The following is a 25,151-nucleotide window of genomic DNA, read 5'->3' on the forward strand; positions in this document are numbered from 1 at the left end:
TAAACTTTTATGCAATGCTGTCTTTCAGAAGCATAAAATAAGAGAAAGATCTAATTCACTGCAGCTATTTTTCCTAAGCCACACAGACGAACTTCCAAAGCTGAATGACCACAAGCTGAAGTTTATCCAGAGTTTCTCAATCTTACCACAGATATTTGGGGTCAGGTAACCTTTGCTTGAGGGGGGCTTTCTGGACACTGGAGGATATTTTGCAGCAGCCCTGGCTTCTGCCCTCCAGATCCCAGTACTAGTCTTTTCTCAGTTTTAATAATCAAAAATATCTTTGGACACTGCCAAATGTCACCTGAGGGGTAAAACTGTCCCTATCAAGAAAAACTGGTTTAATCCAGTCTTCCTGGATGGACACAACTAAAGACAATGTAAACCAAAACTACATAAAAGTGTGAATGGTGGTACTGTGCACAAACAGAGTTTTTACGGCTAGCTCTGTAAGAGATTTTAATAGGCAACAAGTGTCATTTAATTCAGATACCATTTAAACATTACTCAAAACTCTAATTTTTTACAAGAAAAATTGGCTTGAGCAGGAAAACAATTTTATTTTGTTATAAGAGGATAGTTCCAAAGATTTATTTCAAACCAAGAAGAATAGTAACAATTAAATCCTTTATGAGGATAACATATAAAGGATGTTCAGGGAATAATCGACACTACCCAGTCGAAAAGGCTTCCTCCTGATATGATACAGCCATTAGCAAGATCAAACAGTCTCTCAAGATCGAATATAGATGGCAGCGAAATATCAAATGGGACCTGAAAAAAAGCATGAAAGTGTTGATGACATGCATTGTTTCAAACTGTTGACTGGAGAAACGCTCTCAAAACACACAGATCCCAACGCCTTATAATAATTTTATGTGCAAGATTTGAAACACTTGCCTAAGGTAAGACACAAAGTTTCCCACGTCTGCCCTGCTGAAATGTCACAGGTATCACTTTCTGTCCTATTAAGATTCCTACCTATGCATCTGTAAACAGGGCATGAGATTCATATCTGTGAATCGATAAAAATGAGCCTACGAAACAGCAGACGCGTCTGGAAATACGGACCATTCGTATAAATACTATACTATAAATAGAATCCTTATATATGATTCTAAGTGTAGGGATTTGGGCCCAGTTCCTAAGGAACTGCTCTTCTGTGTTACAGCTTGCCCCGCTGACAGGGGCCTTTCCTTCATTTTGAGCTGAAGTCCTGATAGAGTGAAGCGAGTTATGTTTGGAGCACACCCTTTCTGAAAGAAGCACCTGACAACGCGTGCAGCCAAAGTTATCCCAGCAGCCTGAAAAATGGAAAATAAAGACTGCTTTGTGGTCACAGCACTGGTTATTTCAGTGGCAGGAAGAAGAGGACAAATATGCAGGAAGGGAAACAAATGTTTGCTGGGGATGTGCTTCGTGCAGGCCTAGGTACTTTGAAGATAAAGGAACAAACGTCATGCAGAACAGTCACAATGAATTCGATTCTTGCAGGCCCGAACCCCTGTACGAAACTGGAGAACAAATTTTCTTAATATCCCGTCTGTTAAATGAAACTTTCATTCTCAAGAAAGCATAACAGACTTAAAAGTGGAGACTAGTTTTCATTTCTTTTCCTTGACTTCATTGGATTAAGAAATGATCAAAGCAGTGCTTTCTATAACTTCAAATAATAAAGAAATCAAAGGATGAATACCCCCCCCCCCGCCCCGCCGCCTTCTTACTCATTCCTGAAGTAGTCAGTGTTAGTAGTTGGAGGAATAGCTTTCCAAGACTTGTAAAATCCTCAAATACATAATCATGTAGGTTTTTTCTTTTCCTTTTTGTTTGTTTTTTTGTTTTTTGTTTTGAATAGGATAGCTAGATTTACATTATTTGCTTTTTCAGTTACCGCTATGTAAGAGAAACCCCACCTTAATCAGTTCGGGGAGACAATAACCTCATGGAGGTTAGGACTCTACACTCTGAGTAAGACTGGTTGGTTCACATTCAAATGTCATCATGTACCAGCTACGTGAGGTTGATTAAAATATTTGATTGGTTTAGATTTTATTTTCCTAATTTTCCCACCCCAGTCCTTGGCAACCACAAAGATGCTTTCTTTTTCTCTGTTTACACCTGTTCTGGATATTTCATAAAAGTGGAACCATACAATATGTGACCTTTTGTGTCTGGCTTCTTTAACTTAGGGCAATATTTTGGAGGTTCACCCGCATTACTGTGTGTGTCCGTACTTCCTTCCTTTTTATGACTAATGATCCATTTTGTGGATATACCATATTTTGTTTATCCATTCATATGCTGATGGACATTTGTGCCGATTCTACCTTCTGGCCATTGTGAAGTGTTACTATTAACATACAAGTTTTGTTTGAACATCTGATTTCAATTTTGGGGGTCCATATCTAGACTAAAATTATTGGATCACATGGTAATTCTATTTTTAACTTATGGAGGAACCACCAAACTGTTTTACGTAGAGGCTGCAACATTTTACAGTCCCACTAGTAATGTGTGATGGTTCTATTTTTTTTTTCACATCCTCTCCAATACTTGTTCTTTTTTTCTCCAATTTTTTTTTCTTCCACATATAAGTTTCAGGTGGACATCATTATAATCCAACGTCTGTAAATACTGCAAAGTGAATACCAACACAAGTCTAGTTGCCATTGTCCCCATATAGTTGACTTCTTCACCTATTTTGCCCACTCCCCAACTCCCTTCCCCCTCTGAAAACTACTAATCTAGCTTCTGTGTCTGAGTATGTTTTGTTTGTTCACTTGATTTTAGATTCCACATATAAGTGAAATCATACAGTATTTGTGTTTCTCCATCTGATTTATTTCATTTAGCAGAATAGTTTCAAGGTCCATCCATGTTGTTGCAAATGTCAGGATTCATTCTTTTTCATGGCCGAGTAGTATTTCATTGTATACTTATACCACATCTTCTTTACCCATTCATCTATCACTGGATACTTAGGTTGTTTCCATGTCTTAGCTATTGCAAATAATGCTGCAGTGACTATAGGGGTACATGTATCTTTTCAAATTAATGTTTCATGTTCTTTGGGTAAGTACCCAGAAGTGGAATGGCTGGGTCATATGGTGGTTCTAGTCTTAATTTTTTTGAGGAAACTCCACCCTGTTTTCCATAGTGGCTGCACCAATTTATGGTCCTTCCAGTAATGTACAAAGGTTTCTTTTTCTCCCCATCTTCCCAACATTTGTTATTTCTTGTCTTTTCAATAATAGTTACTCTAACAGGTGTAAGGTGATATCTTATTGTGGCTTTGATTTGCATTTCCCTAAAAATTAGTGATGTTGAATATACTTTCATGTGACTGTTCACCTCTGTGTCTTCTCTGGAAAAATAATCTATTCAGATCCTCTGCCCATATTTAATTGGGCTGTTTGGGTTTTGTTTGTTTTTCTTAAGTTGTCTGAGTTCCTTATATATTTTGGATACTATAATAACCCCTTACTAAATATATGATTTGCAAATATCTTCTCCCATTCAGTAGGTTACCTTTTCATTTTGATAATGCTTTCCTTTGATGGGCAGGAAGCTTTTTAGTTTTATATAGTTTCATTTGTTAATTTTTGCTTTTGTTTCCCCTCTCCTTGGAGCCAGATCCACAAAAACGTTGCTAGGACCAATGTTAATGAATTTATTGTCTATTTTCTAGGAATCTTATGATTTCAGGTCTTACATTCAACTCTTTTATTCACCTTGAGTTAATTACTTTTTACTTTTATACTTCAAAAATTAACTTTTTTATTGAGCACTGTTAAAAAATTGAAGTATACTTGATTTACAATGTTTCAGGTGTACAGCAGAGTAAATTATATATATATATATATATATATATATATATATAATTCAGATTCTTTTTCATTACAGTTCATAATAAGACATTGAATAGGAGTTCCCGTCGTGGCGCAGTGGTTAACGAATCCGACTAGGAACCATGAGGTTGCGGGTTCAGTCCCTGCCCTTGCTCAGTGGGTTAACGATCCGGCGTTGCCATGAGCTGTGGTGTAGGCTGCAGATGCGGCTTGGATCCCGCGTTGCTGTGGCTCTGGCGTAGGCCGGTGGCTACAGCTCCGATTCAACCCCTAGCCTGGGAACCTCCATATGCCGTGGGAGCGGCCCAAGAAATAGCAACAACAACAAAAGACAAAAAGACAAAAAAAAAAGAAAAAAAAAAGAAAAAAAAAAAAGACATTGAATATAGTCCCTTGTGGAAGAGTAGTCCTTGTGGTTTATTTATTTGATATATTGTAGTGTATATCTATCTATTTATCTCAAATTCCTAATTTATCCCTCCTCCCACACTTTATCCTTTGGTAACCATAAGTTTGTTTTCTATGTCTATGAGTCTATTTTTGTTTTGTAAATAACTTCATCTGTATCATTTTTTAAGATGTCCACATATAAGTGACAAAATATGATATCTGTCTTTCTCAGACTTACTTCACTTAATATAATCTTTGGGTCCACTCATATTGTTACAAATGGCATTTCATTCCTTTTTACGTCTGAGTAATATTCTGTTATATATACACCACATTTTTCCCCCATACCTGTGACATATGGAAGTTCCCAGGGCAAGGATCATATGCGAGCTGCAATTGTGACCTATGCCATAGCTATAGCAACACCAGATCCTTTAACTACTGTGCTGGGCTAGGGAACAAACCCACAACTCTGCAGTGACCTGAGCTGCTGCAGTAGGATTCTTAACCCACTGCACCATAGTAGGAACTCTTTTCGAGCATTTATTATTTGTAGACTTTTTGATGATGACCATTCTGATTGGTGTGAGGTGATATCTCACTGGAGTTTTGATTTGCAGTTCTCTAATAATTAATGATACTGAACATCTTTTCACATGCCTGATGGTCATCTGTATATCTTCTTTGGAGAAATGTCTATTTAGACATTTTTTGATTGGATTGTTTGTTTTTTTATATTGAGCTATTTAAGCTCAATAAAAAAAATGGATTCTGTCCATTTTTTTGTTTTTTTATATTGAGCTATATAAGTTTTTTGTATATTATGGAAATCAATCCTTTGTAACTCACATTGTTTGCAAATATTTTCTCCCATTCCACAGGTTGTCTTTTGTTTTGTTCAAGGCTTCCTTAACTGTGCAAAGCTTTTATACTTGATTAGGTCCCATTTGTTTATTTTTCCTTTTATTTCCATTACTCTAGGGGGTGGATCCCCCCAAAAATTTGCTGTGATTTATGTCAAAGAGACTTCTGCCTGTATTTTCCTCTGGGAGTTTCATAGTATCTGGTCTTACATTTAGGTCTTTAACTCATTCTGAGTTTATTTTTGTGTATGGTGTAGAGAATGTTCTAATTTCATTCTTCTGCATGTAGTCGTCCAGTTTTTTCCAGCACCAGTATTAAAGAGATTGTCTTTCTCCATCATATATTCTTACCTCCTTTGTGATAGATAAGACCATAAGTGTGTGGGTTTATTTCTGGACTCTAAAACTGGTGATTTGATAGGGATTGTACTGAATCTGTACATTTCCTTGGGTAGTATGGTCATTTTAACAATACTAATTCTTCCAATTTAAGAATATGGTATATCATTCCATTGGTTTGCATCCTCTTTGATTTCTTTCATCAACATCTTAAGAGTTTTCAGAGTATGAGTCTTTTGCTTCCTTAAGTAGGTGTATTCCTAGGCATTTTTTTTTTGATGCAATTGCAAATGGCATTGTTTCCTTAATTTCTCTTTCTGATGTTTCATTGTTAATGCACATAAATGCAAGTGATTTCTGTATATTAATTTTGTATCCTACAACTTGACCAAATTCATTAATGAGCTCCAGTAATTTTTTGGTGGCATCCTTAGGGTTTTCTGTGTAGGGTATTATGTCATATGTAGACAATGACAGTTTTACTTTTTCCTTTCCAATTTGGATTCCTTTTATTTGCTTTTCTTCACTGATTGCTGTGGCTAGGGCTTCCGAAACTATGTTGAATACAAGTGGAAAGAGTGGGCATCCTTGTCCTGTTCCTTATCTTAGAGGAGGTGCTTTCAGCTTTTCACCATTTTGAATGGTCTTTTACTTCCTTGGTTAGATTTTTTTCCCCCATGGGCTCTGTGGCATTTTGGGCACATTTCCAGGTTCAGCTTTTGGAGATTTTATGGAAGATTCTAGGTCTCCCATAGGGAACTTCTCAAGAAAAATTAGGTTCCAGGTGAAATTATTGAATTTCTTTCTTTGTCACTGAGCAGAGATAAGATTGGCAATTACATCATTTTTCAGAAGTATTGTGTGTGTTTCATTAAAAGCTTTGAGTCCAAATTGTCCAGCATAAGGACCAGAGAACTTTGGTTCCTTTTCCTGGATTAGGAACAGTTTTGTGGAAAGAAATGAAAAAACACCCTGGTAAGTAGCAGACTGTGATTTTGTTCAAGTAGATTATGCTTCAAGGAGCAATATTAAAGAAATGATGATTTTGCCTGTCTAGAGAGGATGAAAGTCTGAAATAGTACAGGGAGGGGAAAGGAAATTAATCAAGGTGGGGCATGCTGAAGGGGTTCATTAAAACCTGGCCTGGACTCAGACTTGGGAGAGTTTTGGAAACCACTGGAGAGTTGGTTATTTGCCAATGCTATGTTTTTATATGAGTTTCTACATGAAAACTAGATTATATCATAGTGAAAGATTTTATTCTTTGTTCTAATGATTTTCCTTGATTGAAAGAAAAATCGTATTGTTATCACAGTGTCTATGATTTTTCTCAGTCCACTGAGTTTTTGTTGAGCAACTACTTAGAGACCTCTTCTTGCTTCTCTCAGCACAGTGTCAGTTACCTTTTCATTGATTCTAAGTGTTAATGACCAAGATAAAGGAGAGAAAGCCAAATCGCCACTAATCAATTAGATTTGCCTGTGTTTGTAATTGGTGAGCCGGATGTAAAAAATTGCAAGCTTCGTGATGGAAGGATTTAACTTTGCCTCCTTTCAAGAACCTTAAAATACAGAGTCGCAGTCATAAAAAATACCTCCAAGGTAGGAAAGCAAATACTGTTTTTATCTAGCATTCTCACATATATCTTTTTCTACCATGTTTTCTATCTCTTCTCAATATATCACCCGAGTCTTTGAAGTTAGTGATTTATTGGATTTTTTTTTTTTTTTTTTGGACTGGGGAAAAAACACACATTCCAAAGTAGAAAGGATAATATGATACTAGCTTACTTAAGAACTCATATTATGAATGTCTGGTGACCCATTTAATAAAAGTTCCAGATGAGAGAAGACGAGATATATTTGGTTTCACTGTACTTTATATGATCAAGAGAATCCCAATACCAACAATAATGTTTTTCTCCCCAGTCTAACAGAAAGAGCACCAAACTCTTAGGAGGGTGAGAAGACCACAGGAAATTTCACACTTTGCTGAGAACAAGATTATCTTTTTCATCACTCTTAATTTTTGTATTAATAAAACTTTAAATAGAAGTATTTTTAACATAATATGAGACAAAAGGGTCATACTGGTGAGATGGTAGAAATCTTTTAAATTAAAATTGAAAGAAATAACATTATAAAGACATTTTGCAGAGAACAAGAAAGTTAGAAATTGAAGACAGGGAGTCCCCATGGTGGCACAGCGGAAACGAATCTAACTAGGAACCTGGCCTCGCTCAGTGGGTTAAGGATCCAGCGTTGCCGTGCACTGTGGTGTAGGTCACAGACGTGGCCCGGATCTGGCGCTGCTGTGGCTGTGGGGTAGGCCGGCAGCTGTAGCTCCAATTCGACCTCTAGCCTGGGAACTTCCATTTGCTACGAGTGTGGCCCTGAAAAGACAAAAGACAAAGTAAATAAATAAATACATAAAAACTAAAAAACATTGTGAAGACGGGATTATGGCAGAGAAAACACATGTTCAGGAAATTGGTTCAGGTGTTGCATTGCCTAAGAACAGAATCCATCCTAAAATCATTACCATGACTGTCGTTGACCCTCTACGACCCCTGTGCCCTGGCTCTGCCTGGTGTTTCCTTGAGCAGCTCACCTTTTAGTAAAGGGCAATTCTTGCTCGGATATAGTGCCCCACATAGTCCAGAAACCAAATGTTTCAGTCTAGCCAAAAACATTTCAGCAACACAAGTAGCCCTGTCTCCATGTTCACTTCTAAGCAGATGCCAGAAATATTTTGAACAGTGGCCTTTTTCTTGAAACACATGAAAAACGCCTCCATGAAAGGAATATGTGGAGAGACTATGTTCACTGGTGGTGAGTTTTGTTTTTTTGTTTTTTTTAAGTTAACCATTTTATTTTATTTTATTTTATTTTTAGGGCTGCAACTGCAGCATATGGAAGTTCCCAGGCTAGGGGTATAATCAGAGCTACAGCTGCCAGCCTACACCACAGCCACAGCCATGCCAGACCCGAGCCACATCTGCGACCTGCAGCACAGCTTGTGGCAACGCTGGATCCTTTAAGCCACTGAGCAGCGAACCCACATCCTCATGGATACTAGCTGGGCTCTTAACCTGCAGAGCCATGATGGGAACTCCTCACTGGGATATGTGTTTAAGAACCACTTTTAGGTGACATTCATGGTTTATAGTTGTGGTACCAAAAAAAAAAAAAAAGGTCGACTAAGGTGGGGAAAGGTGCCTAGATTAGTTTCAGGATGAGGCTGGTCACCAGGAAAACCAACCATGTGACTAGAGAGAGAAAACCTTCAGCCCAACGCTCTGACCTCTCGGGAGCAGACAGGAACTGGAGACGGAGTTCTGTCGCCAACGGGCCAGGAGCGATTCAATCATGCTCACATGATGAGAGCTCTATAAAAACCCCATGATGACACGTTTTGAGGAACTCCTTGGTTGGTAAAACAAATTGAAGTGCTGGGAGGGTGAGGCACCCAGAGAGGGCATGGAATTTCTGCTCCTCCCACCCTCCCTATCTCGCTCTGTGCCTCTTTGCCATTTGGCTCTTCCTCAGGTCTTGCATAATAAACGGGTGCTCATCAGTAGAGCATTTTCCTGCGTTCTGTGAGTCATTATAGCAACTCATCGAACCTCAGGGGGCACTGGGGGAACTTCTGAATTTGTAGTCGGCTAGGGCAGAGGCATGGGTTTGCCTGGGCTCCTCGTTTGCAGCTGGCAGCTGAAGTAGGGCATTCTTGGATTGAGCCCTAAGCTGTGGGAGTCTGTGCTGACTGTGGGCGGGAGTGTCAGACGTGGATTGAATTGTTGGGCACCCAGTGGGTATCAGAGCATTGTACCCTCAGCTGGCGTCAGGAAAAGCCAAACTGTTCAGCTAGTGAATGTCTCTGTGGCCTTTGGGGCTTTCTCCTTCCCTCCTTCTCCTCCTCCCCCCACCCCCTCCTCCTCACTGGCACCCCTTCTGCTCACATTCCCCCCTATACCCTACTCCAGGCTGAGCCCTAGCACTGCGTGATGGAAAATGATAGAGCTGCCAGTGCTATCTTCATTATAGGTAAATGCTTTTTATGGGGAACTATTTAAGAAAACAATCCTTTAAGAGCAAAAAGAAGCCCTTAAGAAAAAAGTAAAAGTTTAGGCTGTACATATCCAAGCTTATTCTGATGGTTGGAGAGTCTAAGTCCCAGAGAAAAGGAGTCTTTGAAATCTGACACCCTATTGTGCAGAAAGAACAGCTGCTCTCTCCCTCCAGGAAAATCTTTTTCATCATATAAAGAACGAATAAAGGGTCTCAAACAGGGCAAATCCCCTTTAAAATATCAAAAGCTCTAATCAGAACAGGAAGCGTGAGTTATGCAACCATCAATGAAGTGCATAAGGCATAAAGGCCAGATGCCAAGTTCATGGCCAATGGTTCAGGGCTTATAATCAGGGGTTGGGGGGAGAATGAAAGGAAGAGTGTTCGTGGGTAGAGGATTTAACAGCAATGCTTATATTCAGTGTGTTGTAAAACTGTCTATTCCTCATTCTCTGTGGAGATGCGAGTATAAATTCTGATAACGCGTGATACGTGATAATATTGTACTTCACATCATTACTTTTATTTTTAGAAGATGCTTTAAAGCTTTAACAGGTCTTAGCTTTTTTACTCTGGGAAAAAAACTCTTTTCTCTGAAAAAGCAGGCTGCATTGATTGAGAATTGACATGGGCTGGAGTCTTTGTTTTGCAGACTTTATTTGTAAATTAGCTGTTCAAACAGAGGTCGAGGGAAAATATGATTGAACTCTGCGTCACACTGTAGAATGTATTTTTAATCATGAGTGGGTGACATGTGTATGATGTTTTCCTCTTACTTCTATGTTGGAAAATCAACTTTGAGCGAGAAAGTATATATCCAAGTTCCCTGAGAGCTCTTCTAATTCCAACAAATAAGGATTAATTGGACACTCTTATGTATTCATCACCAGTGAGGGATCTTTATTTAAAAAAATGTTTTAAACTCATGGTTGCAGTTCAGGATCCTGGGAAGCAGACCTTGAGATGGAACTTAGCTTTCAGGAGGTTTACTGGGGCATGTCCTTGGATCTATAGCCCGTAGGGAGAGGGAGGAAAGCAGGATTAGGCAGAGAGAGGGAGGTTTCAGTGCAGTCACAACAAACCCTGCAGGGAGCTTTGAAGCTGGAATGGCCCCTCAGAGTCGTCCGGAACTCTGTGTGTGTCAGGGGGGTCAGATCTTTGCACCCCTATATCAACCAGTAATTAGAAACAGACAACCCCTCTCCCCCAGAGGCTATGTCCTTTAGCCAGGGACAATTCCTGGAGAGAGTTGAGAGCTGAAGGCTATTGGTCAGAACATTCCTGAAGCTGGAAAAAATAAGTGCTTCAGTTCTGAAGGGGGAGATCCGAAAGGCTCAGTGAAGGGGCCACAAAGGCATAAATATCTGATTCAGGGCTTAATTACTAAACAAATGGCAACATGGCAAAATGCATACTAGCATATAACCAATACAAGCTAATGGGAGATTTAAAGCACTACGATTTTTAAAAAATTTATTTTATTTATTTTTTGTTATTATTTATTTATTTTTTTTGCTTTTTAGGACTGTACCCGTGGCATGTGGAGGTTCCCAGGCTAGGGGTCTAACTGGAGCTGTAACCACTGGCCTATGCCACAGCAACTCGAGATCCAAGCCGTATCTGCAACCTACACCACAGGTCACGGCAACACTAGATCCTGAACCCACTGAGCAAGGCTAGGGATTGAACCCACATCCTCATGGATGCTAGTCAGGTTGGCTAACCACTGAGCCATGACAGGAACTCCAAAGTAGTAAGATTTTTTAACACCACATTTCTACATGCTTCTTTTCTGGGGCATGGCAAGATAAATTTAATATATTTCCAGTGTCATTTCTATTAATCACTTTATTTGATTACCCTTAGGAACATTTCCCCCCTGTAGGCTACGAGGAAGAGAATTTGAAATGAAGGCGTAGGAAGAAGATTCAGAAATAATATCTTCCCTCAAAGAGTATCCTCCCAGACACTTAAATATGAAAGATTTAAATATGAAGAATTCAATAATTTCACCTGAAGCCCAATTTTTCTTGAGAAATTCCCTATGGAAGCCCTAGGACCTTCCATCGAATTTCAAAAAGCCGAAGCTGGAAAAGTGTCCAGGGTACCACAGAGCCCATGGGAGGAGCGGGAGGCTGAAGTCAGGTGGGTGTGGGAGGAGAGCGGGGAGCCGGAGCACAACGACAGATGTGGCAGGGGGTGCTCAGAGGACAGTGCAGGGTAGAGGCAGTGGGGCAGCGTGGCTGGGAATAGCATCTGAGGAGCCAGTCTGCCTGGGGTTAAATCCTGGCTCTCACACTAGCTAAGGCACCTTGGGCAAGCCACTTAAATTTCTCACATGCAAAATAAGGATGAGAGTAGTACCTCCTTTCAGCAGAATCAGAAATCTAAAGTCACACGCTGAACCTCAGAATGTACGTGTGCACCAGTCTCCTATTGCATCTGTCACAAGTGAAGGACAAACCTAAAGACTTACACCGGCACAAGGTGTAAGTCCTGGAGAGGAGCAATCCGAATTCCGTCTCATGGGACTAAAGTCAAGGTGTCAGCATGGCTGCTTCCTTCTGGAGGCTCTGGGCAAAGCATCTGTCTGCCTATTTTAGCTTCTGGAGGCCACCTGTTTTCCTTGATTTCTGGCACCCTTGTCCGTCTGCAAACCACATCACTCCAACCTCTCACCTTCTCCTCTTCTGCCATCAAGTCTCTCTCTGCCTGCCTTTCGTTTTTATTTACTTCATTTTATTTTTGCCATTTCCTCGGCTGCTCCTGCGGCATATGGAGGTTCCCAGGCCCAGGGGTCTAATCGGAGCTGTAGCCGTCGGCCTACACCATGGGCCACAGCAACACGGGATCCGAGCCGTGTCTGCAACCTACACCACAGCTCACGGCAACACTGGATCCTTAACGCGCAGAGGAGGGCCAGGGATCGAACCCACAACCTCATGGTTCCTAGTCATATTCATTAACCAATGAGCCACGACGGGAACTCCTTTGCCTTCCTTTTAAAAGGACATTTGTTACTACATTTAGGGCCCACCTGAATAATCCAGGATAATCTCCCCACTTCAATATCCTCAATTTAATCATGTCTGCCAAGTCCCTCTGGTCACATAAGGTCATGGGTCTTGGGGATTAAGATGTGGACATCTCTGGGGGGCCACGATTCAGCCTACCACAGTGTGTGATGAGATGAGGTGGCTGAGTTCATAAGAATATCATATTTCTATCGTAACTTCTCCACAGAGTTCTGGTAATTGAAGTGAGTTTTGATTCTGCTAAAAAAGCCTCACGGCATTCCTGCAGATGCCTGTGGTGTCAGACTTCTCTGAAGTCTGTGCTTGCTCCTCTGCATGACGGGATCTGAGCAGAAACGATGGTGGCCATTCCATGCTGGCTCTTAGAAATGGCCATTTGGATTAACTGCCTAAACCGGGACACTTCTGAGAATAAGAGGAGACCACATTAACTGTCACCCCAAATCAACACGTAAACGCTGTGACTGCTGCAGGCAAACCAGTACGCACAGTCGCTCAACTTCTGAAAGACATCCTGCGAAAGCCCCTAGTCCGCTCCTCCTACGCCGAGGCCTGTAGCCCCGGCAGCATGGTGACAAGCTGAAGCCACCTCCTTACTGGACTCGGGATGAGAAAGCAAGCAATCTTTATTGCCGCTGAGATCTGGGGTTTATTTGTTAGCACAGCAGAGCCTGAGCTATCTTTTCTTAAACACACAAGCTCTGGCAAGCCGGTCCGCCCCTTGATGTATTTCTGAATAGGGAGGGGACCTTCCTGCAGAATTAAGGGTTGAACTCCACTTAAAGGCCAAGTCCTTGACCCTCAGCAGCGAATTTAGAGAAATGCTCTAACTGGGTACAAATGCCAAAGCAGGGTTCCCTCCTGAGCAGCTCTGACTGGTCCGCCCGTGGGCGTTTGACCTGGGATGCTGAAATGAAGACTCCAGAGTTTGAACAGCACCTGGCATTTCTTGATGCTTTTGCTTTTTTATGAAGGAGCTCAGTGCGCTTACCATCAGGCCCCTGGAAACAGGGGACTCTTTTTCAGAGCAAAGGCTCACAAAGAATGTGAACTGACATTTGCTTTTGGTTCAGGGGACTCTGCTGCTCCGAGTGAAAGCACGAAGGCCTTTGTTAGCTCGCAGCTCCCACCGCAGCAGCAAACTGGAGGGCAGACCCACGTGCACGGTGGAAAGGAACATTGCTCACGCCGACCCCTTGGTTCACACCACACACACCACAAGCAGCAGCAAACCGTTCTTACCATGTGGCCAATACTGACCAGCAATTTCTGATAGGCGGTCCAACAGAGCTTGCAGTTTACAAAGCAGTTTCACATAAGGAGTTTTTGTAACTGTTTTTGGTGTTTCTAACATGCGCAATCAGCCTTTGTCTGTTGATATTAGTAAGAGGATGTGGAGAAGAGGGAGGTAAGGAGGGAGAAGAAGGATGGAGAGAAGGGGGAGAGGAAGGGTCAATTAGGTGGGGCGGGAGCCACCCCTGAGCCTCGTCGGCTGTTTGCCCCATACTGTGTGCCAGGCACCACATCAGGCAGTCTTGGGCCAGAGCAAAATGTGTCAATATTCACAAGGATTTTTTGGTTCATCAAAAGTATAGTTGAGTGGTCCTCCAGGGAGTTAAGCTGAGCAAAAAAATGCGGAGGCCCCAGAGGTTACATACTGTATGGTTCCTTTAATGTAACATTCTTGAAATGATAACATTATCAGAAACGGAGAATACATTAGTAATGGTAGACGGTCAGGGGCAGGTTTGGGGGTAAGACACGGGGGTGGCTATAAAAGGCCAACAGGAGTGGTCCCCGTGGTGATGCAATTATTCTGTATCTCGACTTTATTAATGTCACTCTCCTGGTTGTGGTATTGTACTACATTTTTATGCTATGTTCTGTTCCTATATAATTCTTTTTTTTTTTGGTCTTTTTGCCTTTTCTTGAGCCACTCCCATGGCATATGGAGGTTCCCAGGCTAGGGGTCTAATCGGAGCTGTAGTCGCCGGCCACAGCCACAGCCACAGCAACGTGGGACCCGAGCCACATCTGTGACCCACACCACAGCTCATGGCAACGACAGATCCTTAACCCACTGAGCAAGGCCAGGGATCGAACCTGCAACCTCATGGTTCCCAGTTGGATTTGTTAACTACTGCGCCACAACGGGAACTCCCCTATGTAATTATTTCTTAAAACTGCATATGAGTCTCAAGGGCCTCTAGAAGTTTAATTTTAAAAGGATGGTTGAAAAATAATAGGAATACATTATTAAATATCCATTTATTCTTGAAAATTGGCAAACACTCAGATAGGCCAAAAGGCCACTAATGCAGAGGGTTACTAATGATCAAATTTTAAAAGATGACAGATTTCCCATTATTTTAAGGCTGGGAAAAGATGACAGATTTCCCATTATTTTAAGGCTGGAAAAAGATGAAGCCACAATGTATTGCATGTTTCCCCTGGCATTGATGGGCACACGCCATGCCAGATGTGTTGCATGCATCCTACACGAGGAGTAGCTATCAGCACTGTGTAGATAAGGAACCGAAGCAGAGGAGCAAAGTAAGTAGCTCATGGCCACACCATCAACAGATGGTGGAACCAAGAATGAATCACATTCTTATCCACTGAGATATGTTTCTTCTCAGACCTCTGATAGCGTCTAATTGACCTGAGTTCTTTAAGGACTAATGACTTGTTCTCAAGAGCAAAACTGGGGCTGGGACGTGTGCCGAGTGCTCTTCCAGGGGGTAGAGAAGAAAACATAATGGCATCAGCTGCCTGAGATACAGGAGAAATAAGAGCAAAAATCTCGAATGACTAGTGTCCAAAGTATTAACATGGAAAATGGGTAAATTTACACCCCCTTCCTCCTTTGTGGATGTATTTAACTATGAAGAACATTTGTCTGTAGAATTCCAAAAGGCTTTGTCAACTGACTCAGCTATATGAAGCAAAAATCAACAGCCTCCTGAAATGAAAATATAATCCCATTATTGGAGTCCAGATCTTAATCAAGACAAAACCATTTAGCAAAACGGATGAAGTGAATAGAACTAAGCACTTAACTGAGGTTTCAGCAAACAGAAAGCAACGAGCAGATCTGCTAATAACACCCCTGCCTCTCACCTCCTCTGCAGTTGTACAAAGTGACTAAACTTTGGGAAATTGCCCCCTGGATTCTGAAACACCGCTGCCCTTAGAATGAAGCCAGGCTTGCTTTCTCAAGCAGTGCATGCTCACACTTCTTGCCACTTTCACAGTAAATACACACTATCAGGTTCATGACCATATTTTGGTTTAAATTCTCTCCAAGTATCATTATACCCCCAAATTGCACGTCTAACAAAAGTAGGACCAGTGCTTTGAGCACAGATAACACAAAGACTCTCGGCTCCTGGATGAAGGAGAGCTATTTCACCTTGACACTGTTGCTGGCAAATCTCTGAGAGATGAGCATTTTGAAAACGCTATAAACAGCTTAGCCTTTTCTTAGCATTTTGAAGAGCACATTAATAGCCTGGCCTTTTCTTAAGGGCTTTCTTTTTCCCTTAGCCAAATCTGACAGTTAGAAGTGGAACAGTGAGCGGATGGAATCAAAGTCAGAGCCGTGTTTTAAAAGCAGTGTGGAACTGATGTCATCTGGCATTGTCTTCAAAAGAATAGGAGAATATTAAGTGGATGTCTCCTGAACTTACACACAAAGGATACTCTTCACTTGAGGACAGAATGATAATGTCTTGCAGAAGAGAGATGTAATTCTTGATGCCCATGAAATCTATTCAGACAGCTCTTGGCTGGTACAAAAAAAAAAAAAAAAAACAAAACAAAAAAAAACCCCAAAAAACCCCTGCAACTTGCAACTTAACCAAAAGAAGTGATATTAATGGAATTAACTTTTTCATAACTTAGTACACGCCTAGCACAGAATACCTTGTTTCCGGAGCTGTCGATGACAGTTTCAAGGCAGTATGCTCAAGGTCAACATTTGGGAAGTTTTGTTTTTAAAAAAAGAAAGAAACCAAGAGGCACAGGGTGATATAACAAAATAAGCCAAAGGAAGTTAAATAGCCTTTAGGACATAAAGGCCCCCCACCCCCACCCCCTGCAGTGAAAAGGTAAAGTGGAAGCTGTTCCACACCAATTAAGGACACATGCGATGCCATCCACCACGTAGAAAAGCAGGGTAGGTTATTCAAAGAATCCACCTAGTTCATCCTCTACCCTATGGTACAGATACACTCAGCAACCCCATGACAGTTACCTAGCACGCACAGCTAATTTAAAAAAATGACCCAACTGGGTTGCCAGGAGCGGCCTCTCTCAGAGCGGGAAGAGGCCTAGAAACAGGGAGTGTTTCACTGGCTGCGGTGGCCCATTGCATCTTCCCCAAATGGCTGCAAGAGGAGCGGCCAACCCATGTGTCCTTCGTACAATCTGATGTTGACACTTCTCCTATCAAGAGGTGGAGGCCGCGTCCTCCCTTGAATGTGGATGGCACAGGGACGAGCAGGGAAGGGTTGTCACAGAACTTCCAGACGAGGGCCTAAACCCGGATGGAGTTTCTGCCTGCTTCTCCCGGGAGGCTCACTCTTAGTTATTTTCTTTTTAGAGCTGCACCTGTGGCATGTGGAAGTTCCCAGGCTAGGGGTCGAATTGGAGCTGCAGCTGCCGGCCTACGCCACAGCAACACCAGATCTGAGCTGCATCTGTGACCCATGCTGCAGCTTGAGGCAACGTCAGATCCTTAACCCAATGAGCAAGGCCAGGGATCGAACCCGCATCCGCATAGATTCTAATGGGGTTCTTAACCTGCTGAGCCACAGTGGGAACTCTGGGGAGGCTCACTCTTGAAATGCAGATAGCATACCGTGTGGAGGCCCACCAGCCAGAGAGAGGTCATGAGTTGTGTTCTGGCCCCCAACCAACAGCCAGCATCAAGCACCAAACCAAATGAGCCCCTGAGCCTTCAGGGATTCCGGCCCCCAGCAGCTGAATCACCTTCAAGTCTTCTTAGCAGATGCCCCAAATACTGTGGATCAGAGACAAGTTGCCCCTCTCCACCCTTTCTGAGTATGTGACCCAAAGAAGCCCTGAGCTTAATGAAATAATGGTCATTTTATACAACTAAGTGTAGGATGCCTTGTTGTATAAACACGGTAACTGGAACAGGTAAGACTGGGGGATATGTGTCGTTAAGAGCGGTAGATTCCTAGCGCTTGCATTATTCCAGCCTCTCTTTTGGGAATGTATTTTTTCTCTCAGGCATTTGCTATTCTTCTTAAGGAAGCAAATCTATTTACAAGGGTCTAAGTCCAAGTGAACTATCTAAGGATTATCATGATAATAACAGTAACCAACTATGTTGCTTAGTATGTGCCAGACACCGTGTGAAGAGGATTTTTATGTTTGGGTTTGTTTGGCCATGCCTGCAGCATGTGGAAGTTCCCAGGCCAGGGACTGAACCTGAGCCGCCGCAGTGACAATGCTGGATCCTTAACTTGCTGTGCCACAAGGAACTCCCCAAAAGTTTTATCTGGATTAGCTCATTTAATCCACACAACAACCCGATGAGGTAAGTTTTACTTTTATTCCTATTTTACAAACAGGGGAACTGAAGCATCGAGGTTAAACAACATGCCTAGGGTTGCACAAACAGCAAATGGCAGAGCTGGGCTGGGATTTGGAGCCAGGCAGTTGGGCTCTCAAGCCTGTCTGTTAACCAGCACACACACCGCTCTCTAACCCTGTCTCTACCCTGACTCTAAGTCTTCCTCAGTGACTTACTGCTCCACCAGTCTCTCTACCAGAATGACCAAGAGTTTCCAAACTGAAGAGGAAGGACAGTGCTGGCTTAAGGGTAATGACGATGGTTGACTCCACAGGCTCTGGGGTCTGCCAGTCTTGGCTCTGACAGTTACCTGGTGTAGGACCTTGGGCAGCTTTTTTTTTTTAAGGTTTTTATTTTTTCTATTATAGTTGATTTAGTGCTCTGTCAATTTCTGCTGTACAGAAAAGCGATCCGGTCATATATACACACACACTCTTATTCTCACATTATCCTCCATCATGTTCCATCACAAGTGACTGGATATAGTTCCCTGTGCTATGCAGCAGGACCTCATTGCTTATCCATTCCAAAGGCAATAGTTTGCACTACCACCCCCAAACTCCCAGTCTATCCCACTCCCTCTGGCTCCCCCCTTGGCAACCACAAGTCTTTTCTCCAAGTCCATGAATTTCTTTTCTGTAGAAAAGTTCATTTGTGCTATTTATTAGATTATAGATATAAGGGATATCATATGGTATATGTCTTTCTGACTGACCTCACTTAGTATGAGAGTCTCTAGTTCCATCCATATTGCTACAAATGGCATTATTTTGTTCCTTTTTTATGGCTGGGTAGTATTCCATTGTGTATGTGTACCATATCGTCTTAATCCACTCATCTGTTGATGGACATTTAGGTTGTTTCCATGTCTTGGCTATTGTGAATAGTGCTGCAATGAATATGCGGGTGTGTGTGTCTTTTTCAATGAACGTTTTGTCCCATATATGCCCAAGAGTGGGATTGTAGGGTCATATGGTAGTTCTATGTATAGTTTTCTAAGGTACCTCCATACTGTTCTCCATAGTGGTCATACCAGGTTCCATTCCCAGCAACAGTGCAGGTGGGTTCCCTTTTCTCCACACCCTCTCCAGCATTTGTTATTTGTGGACTTATGATGGCCATTCTGACTGGTGTGAGGTGGTACCTCATGGTAGTTTTGATTTGCATTTCTCTAATAATGATGTCGAGCATTTTTTTTTTTTTTTTGGTCTTTTTGCCATTTCTTGGGCCGCTTCTCGCGGCATATGGAGGTTCCCTGGCTAGGGGTCTAATGGGAGCCGTAGCCACCAGCCTACGCCAGAGCCACAGCAACGCAGGATCCGAGCTGCGTCTGAGACTTACACCACAGCTCACGGCAACGCCGGATCTTTAACCCACTGAGCAAGGGCAGGGACCGAACCCGCAACCTCATGGTTCCTAGTCGGATTCGTTAACCACTGCACCACCACGGGAACTCCGAGCATTTTTTTTTATGTGCTTGTTGGGCATCTGTATATCTTCTTTGGGGAAATGTCTATTCAGGTCTTTCGCCCATTTTTCAATTGGGTTGTTGGTTTTTTTGTTGTTGAGGTGTATAAGTTGTTTGTATATTTTAGAGATCAAGCCCTTGTCAGTTGCATCATTTGAAAGCATTTTCTCCCATTCTGTAGGTTGTCTTTGTTTTTATTTTTTTATGGTTTCCTTTGCTGTGCAAAAGTTGTCAGTTTGATTAGGTCCCACTGGTTTATTTTTGTTTTCATTTCTATTGCTTTGGGAGACTGACCTAAGAAAACATTTGTATGATTGATGTCAGAGAATGTTTTGCCCATGTTATCTTCTAGAAGTTTTATGGTGTCTTGTCTTACATTTAAGTCTTTAAGCCATTTTGAGTTTATTTTTGTGCATGGTGTGAGGGTGTATTCCAGTTTCATTGATTTACATGCAGCTGTCCAGTTTTTCCAACACCCCTTACTGAAAAGACTGTCTTTTCCCCATTTTATATTCTCGCCTCCTTTGTCAAAGATTAATTGACCATAGGTGTCTGGGTTTATTTCTGTGTTCTCTATTCTGTTCCATTGGTCTATGTATGTCTGTTTTGGTACCAGTACCAGACTGTCTGGATTACTGTGGCTTTGTAATATTGCCCGAAGTCTGGGAGAGCTATGCCTCCTTGGTTTTTGTTCCTCAGGATTGCTTTGGCAATTCTGGGTCTTTTATGGTTCCATATAAATTTTTGGATTGTTCAGTTCTGTTAAAAAGGTCATGGGTAATTTGATAGGAATTGCATCAAATCTGTAGATTTCTTTGGGTAGTATGGTCATTTTAACAATATTGATGGAGCTTCTGTCATGGAGCAGTGAAAAAAAATCTAACTAGGAACCATGAGGTTGCAGGTTGGATCCCTGGCCACTCTCAGTGGGTTAAGGATTTGGCATCGCCATGAGTTGTGGTATAGGTTGCAGATGCAGCTCAGATATGATGTGGCTGTGGCTGGCAGCTGTAGCTCTGATTGTACCCCTAGCCTGGGAACCTTGATATGCCACACATGCGGCCCTAAAAAGCAAAAAAAAAAAAAAAAAATTGATTCTTCCAATCCAGGAGCATGGCATATCTTTCCATTTCTTTAAATCCTCTTTAATTTCCTTGATTAATGTTTATAATACTCAGCATGTAAGTCTTTCACCTCCTTAGGTTTACTCAGGTATTTAATTTTGGGGGTGTGATTTTAAAAAGTATTGTATTTTTATATTCCTTTTCTAATACTGCATTGTTAGTATACAGAAATGCAATTGATTTCTGAATGTTAATCTTATGTTCTGCTACTTTGCTCAATTTGTTGATCAGTTTGAGTATTTTTTGTGTGTGAACTCCTTAGGGTTTTTAGTATATACTATCATGTCATCTGCATAGAGTGACAATTTTACTTCTTCTCTTACAATCTGGATACGTTTTATTTCTTTTGTTTGTCTGATTGCTGTGGCTAGGACTTCTAATACTATGTTGAATAAAAGTGGTAAGAGTGGGCATCCTTGTTTCGTTCCAGGTTTTAACTGGAAGGCTTTCATCTTTTCTCCATTGAGTATTATACTGGCTGTGCGTTTGTCATAATTGGCTTTTGTTGTGTTATGTTCCCTCTATACCCACTTTGGTAAGAGTTTGTTTTTTTTTTTTTTTGTCTTTTGTCTTTTTGTTGTTGTTGTTGTTGCTATTTCTTGGGCCGCACCCGCGGCATATGGAGGTTCCTAGGCTAGGGGTCGAATTGAAGCTGTAGCCACCGGCCTACGCCAGAGCCACAGCAACGCGGGATCCGAGCCGCATCTGCAACCTACACCACAGCTCACGGCAACGCCGGATCTTTAACCCACTGAGCAAGGGCAGGGACCGAACCCGCAACCTCACGGTTCCTAGTCGGATTCGTTAACCACTGCGCCACGACGGGAACTCCATGGTAAGAGTTTTTATCATGAATGGATGTTGGACTTCACCAAATGCTTTTTCTGCATCTATTGAGATGATCATGTAGTTTTTGACTTTTCCTTTGCTAATGTGGTATATGATGTTGATTGATAAGTGTATGTTGAACCATCCTTGTGAACCTGGGATGAATCCCACTTGGTTGTGGTGTATGATCTTTTTTATATGTTGTTGGATTTGGTTGGTTAAATTTTTTTGAGAATTTTTGTGTATATATTCATCAAAGATACAATTTTCTTTTTTGGTAGTATCTTTGTCTGGTTTTGGTATTAGGAGGATGGTGGTTTCATAGAATGTCTTTGGGTGTGTTCCTTCTTCAACCATTTGGAAAAGTTTAAGAAGGAGGGGTATAAGTTCTTTGTATGTTTGATAGAATTCACCTGTGAAGCCATCTGGTCCTGGACTTTTGTTTGTAGGGAGTGTTTTTATTACATACTCAATTTCATTTCTAGTGATGGGTCTGTTCAGTTGATCTGTTTCTTCTTGATTCAGTTTTGGTAGGTAGTATGTCTCTAGAAAGTTGTCCGTTTATTCTAGGTTGTCAAATTTGTTGGCATTTAATTGTTCATAGTATTCTCTTGTGATTCTATCGTACTTCTGCAGTATCCATTGAGATTTCTCCTTTTTTTATTTCTTATTTTCTTTGAGTTCTTTCTCTCCTTTTCTTGGTGAGTCTGGCCAGGGGTTTGTCAATTTTGTTTATCCTTTCAGAGAACCAGCTCTTGGTTTTGTTAATTTTTTTCAAATCTCTATTTTATTGATTTCCTCTCTGATCTTTACAATTTCCTTCCTTCCGCTGACTTTAGGTTTCCTTTGTTCTTCTTTTTCTAATTCTCTCAGGTGGTGGGTTAAATTGTCCATTTGAGCTTTTTCTTCTTTTTTTGAGGAAGGTCTGTATCACTATGAATTTCCCTCTAATCTCTGCTTTTGTGGCATCCCATAGATTTTTGAATGATTGTTTTCATTATCATTTGTCTTGAGGTATTTTTTAATTTCCCCGTTGACCCATTAGCATGTTGTTTAGTCTCCATGTAGTCAGCTTTTTCTCATTTCTTTTCCTGTGGTTGATTTCTCATTTCATGCCATTGTGGTCAGAGAAAAATACTTGAAATTATTATTATTATTATTATTTTGTCTTTTTGCCTTTTCTTGAGCCACTTCTGTGGCATATGGAGGTTCCCAGGCTAAGGGTCTAATCGGAGCTGTAGCCACTGGCCTATGCCAGAGCCACAGCAATGTGGGATCCAAGCCATGTCTGCAACCTACACCACAGCTCATGGCAACGCTGGATCCTTAACCCACTGAGGAAGGCCAGGGATCGAACCCGCAACCTGATGGTTCCTAGTCAGATTTGTTAACCACTGCGCCACGACAGGAACTCCTTGAAATTTATTTCTATACTCTTAAATTTGTTGAAGTTAGTTTTGTGCCCCAGTATGTGGTCAATCTTCGAGAATATTCCATGTGCACTTGAAAAGAATGTATATTCTGATTTTTTTGGATGTAATGTCCTGAAAATATCATTTAAGTCTAACTTTTCTATTGTGTCATTTAGGATCTCTGTTGCCTTACTGATTTCCTATCTAGAGGATCTGTCCATTGATGTGAGTGGGGTGTTAAATTCTCCTGTTACTGTATTCCCATCAATTTCTCCTTTTACGTCTGTTAGTATCTGGGTGCTTCTACTTCAGGGGCATATATATTGATGGTTATAATATCCTCTTCTTGAATGGATCCTTTTATCATTAAACAGTGTCCTTCTTTGTCTTTCTTTATGGCCTTTGTTTTAAAGTCTGATACAAGTATTGCCACTCCTGCTTTCCTATCTTTTCCATTGTCATGAAATATCTTTTCCAATTCCCTGACTTTCAATTTATAGGTGTCCTTTGCCTTAAGGTGAATCTCTTGTAGACAGCATGTTGTAGGCTCTTGTTTTTGTCCAATCTGCCACTCTTTTGTCTTTTGATTGGAGCATTCAGTCCATTGACTTTTAAGGTAATTATTGATAAAATATATATGTATTTATTACCATTTTAAACCTTGTTTCCATTTGATTCTGTTTCTCTTTTGTTCCTTTTTTTGGTTGCATGATTTCCTTTTATTTTATGCTCGTGTGCTTTTTAGTTTTTGTGAATGTACTGTATGGTTTTGACTTGCGGTTGCCCTGTTTTTCAAGTATGTTAATCCCTTCCTATATCTGCTTACTTTAGTCTGATAGTCATATAGGCTCAAACACATTCTAAAAAAAAACAAAGAAGTTAGATTTACTTTCCTTCCCTACATTTTAGAATTTTGGAAGTCCTTTTTTAAACATTTTCATGTTTATCCTTTTGCTGTTCCTTATGTTTATCATCGATTTTACAATTTTTTTTTCCTTTTAGATCTGTATATTGGCTTAAATGATTGCTTTCCAACTGTGACTTCCACCATCCCATTTCTTCTTACTTTTTAATTTAGAGGAGCCCTTTCAGTATTTCTTTTAGAATGGGTATAGTATTGCTGTACTCTTAGTTTTTGTTTGTTGGAGCAATTTTTTATTTCTCCTATTTTAAATGATATTCTTGTTGGGTAGAGTATTCGAGGTTGCAAATTTTTCCCTTTTAGAACTTTGAATATATTTTGCCACTCTCTCCTGGCCTGTAGTGTTTCTGTAGCGAAATCAAGTGATAGCCTTATGGGGGTTCCCTTATAATTAATTCTTTGTTTTTCTGTTGTTGCTTTTAGAATCGTCTCTTTAACTTTTGCTATTTTTATTGTAATATGCCTTGGTGTGGTCCTCTTTGGGTTCAACTTGTTTGGGGCCCTCTGTGCTTCCTGTATCTTGCTATCTGTTTCCTTTAGATTTGGGAAGTTTTCAGCCATTTTCTTCAAATATGTTTTCAATCCCCTTTTCTTTTTCTTCTCCTTCTGGCCTGCTTTATATTATCCCATATATCTCTCATATTGCTTTCCTGTTTTTTTCATTTGGTTTTCTGTCTGCTGTCATGACTGGGTGATTTCCTTTATTCTCTCTTCCAAGTCACTAATTCATTCCTCTGCATTACTCAGTCGCTCTTCAGTGCCTTTAACTCGGCTTGCATCTCTGCAAATGAATTTTCTAATTTTTCTTGGCTCTTCTTTATATTTTCTAGTTCCTTTCTAAAGTAAACTGCATTACTGTTCATATCTGCTCTTAATTCCTTCATATTCCCTCTTAACTCCTTCAGTATTTTCACTCTTTCCTTTTTGAACCTGGTGTCTATTAAACTGCAGAGTCTGTTTCATTATCTGCTCCTTCAGGTGAATTCTTCTGTTCTTTTAACTGGGAATGGTTCCTGAGCTTCTTCACTTTGCTTATATTTTTCTTACTCTGTGAGTTTAGGGGAAACAACTACTGTAGTCTTGGAGGGCTATTTATATGCATGAGCACCCCTGTTAGGTTTTGTTAGGGCTGGCTTTTTATTTTTAGGGTGCTGCACATGCTTCCAGGGAGATGGAGGCAATGGGCAGGGCTACTAGCCAGTGCCTTATTGCTGGGCCCCTGACAGTGGCAAGGTGGCTCAGGCTGCTCC

The 25,151-nt window shown here is 41.1% G+C and overlaps 1 protein-coding gene across 13 annotated transcripts in view; it reads right to left on the reverse strand.

Annotated features, from left to right (window-relative positions):
• Positions 1–544: 544 nt before the first annotated feature.
• CFAP54 (cilia and flagella associated protein 54) overlaps positions 545–25,151 on the reverse strand; it is a 312,009-nt gene continuing 287,402 nt past the window's right edge. For all 13 annotated transcript variants that reach the window (XR_014804323.1, XR_014804322.1, XR_014804320.1 and 10 more), the window contains one exon: positions 545–774. Coding sequence is in view for 8 of the 13 variants with exons in the window: in XM_084957512.1 (XP_084813638.1) it covers positions 655–774 (120 nt within the window). In the remaining 5 variants the exon portion in view is untranslated. The remainder of the gene's footprint in view (positions 775–25,151) is intronic.

Source organism: Sus scrofa, chromosome 5 (assembly GCF_054392235.1).
Source record: "Sus scrofa isolate SSC_HxYL_T2T_F1_AM1 chromosome 5, Sscrofa_HxYL_maternal_Yorkshire_Landrace_v2.0, whole genome shotgun sequence".
Lineage (NCBI taxonomy): Eukaryota > Metazoa > Chordata > Mammalia > Artiodactyla > Suidae > Sus > Sus scrofa.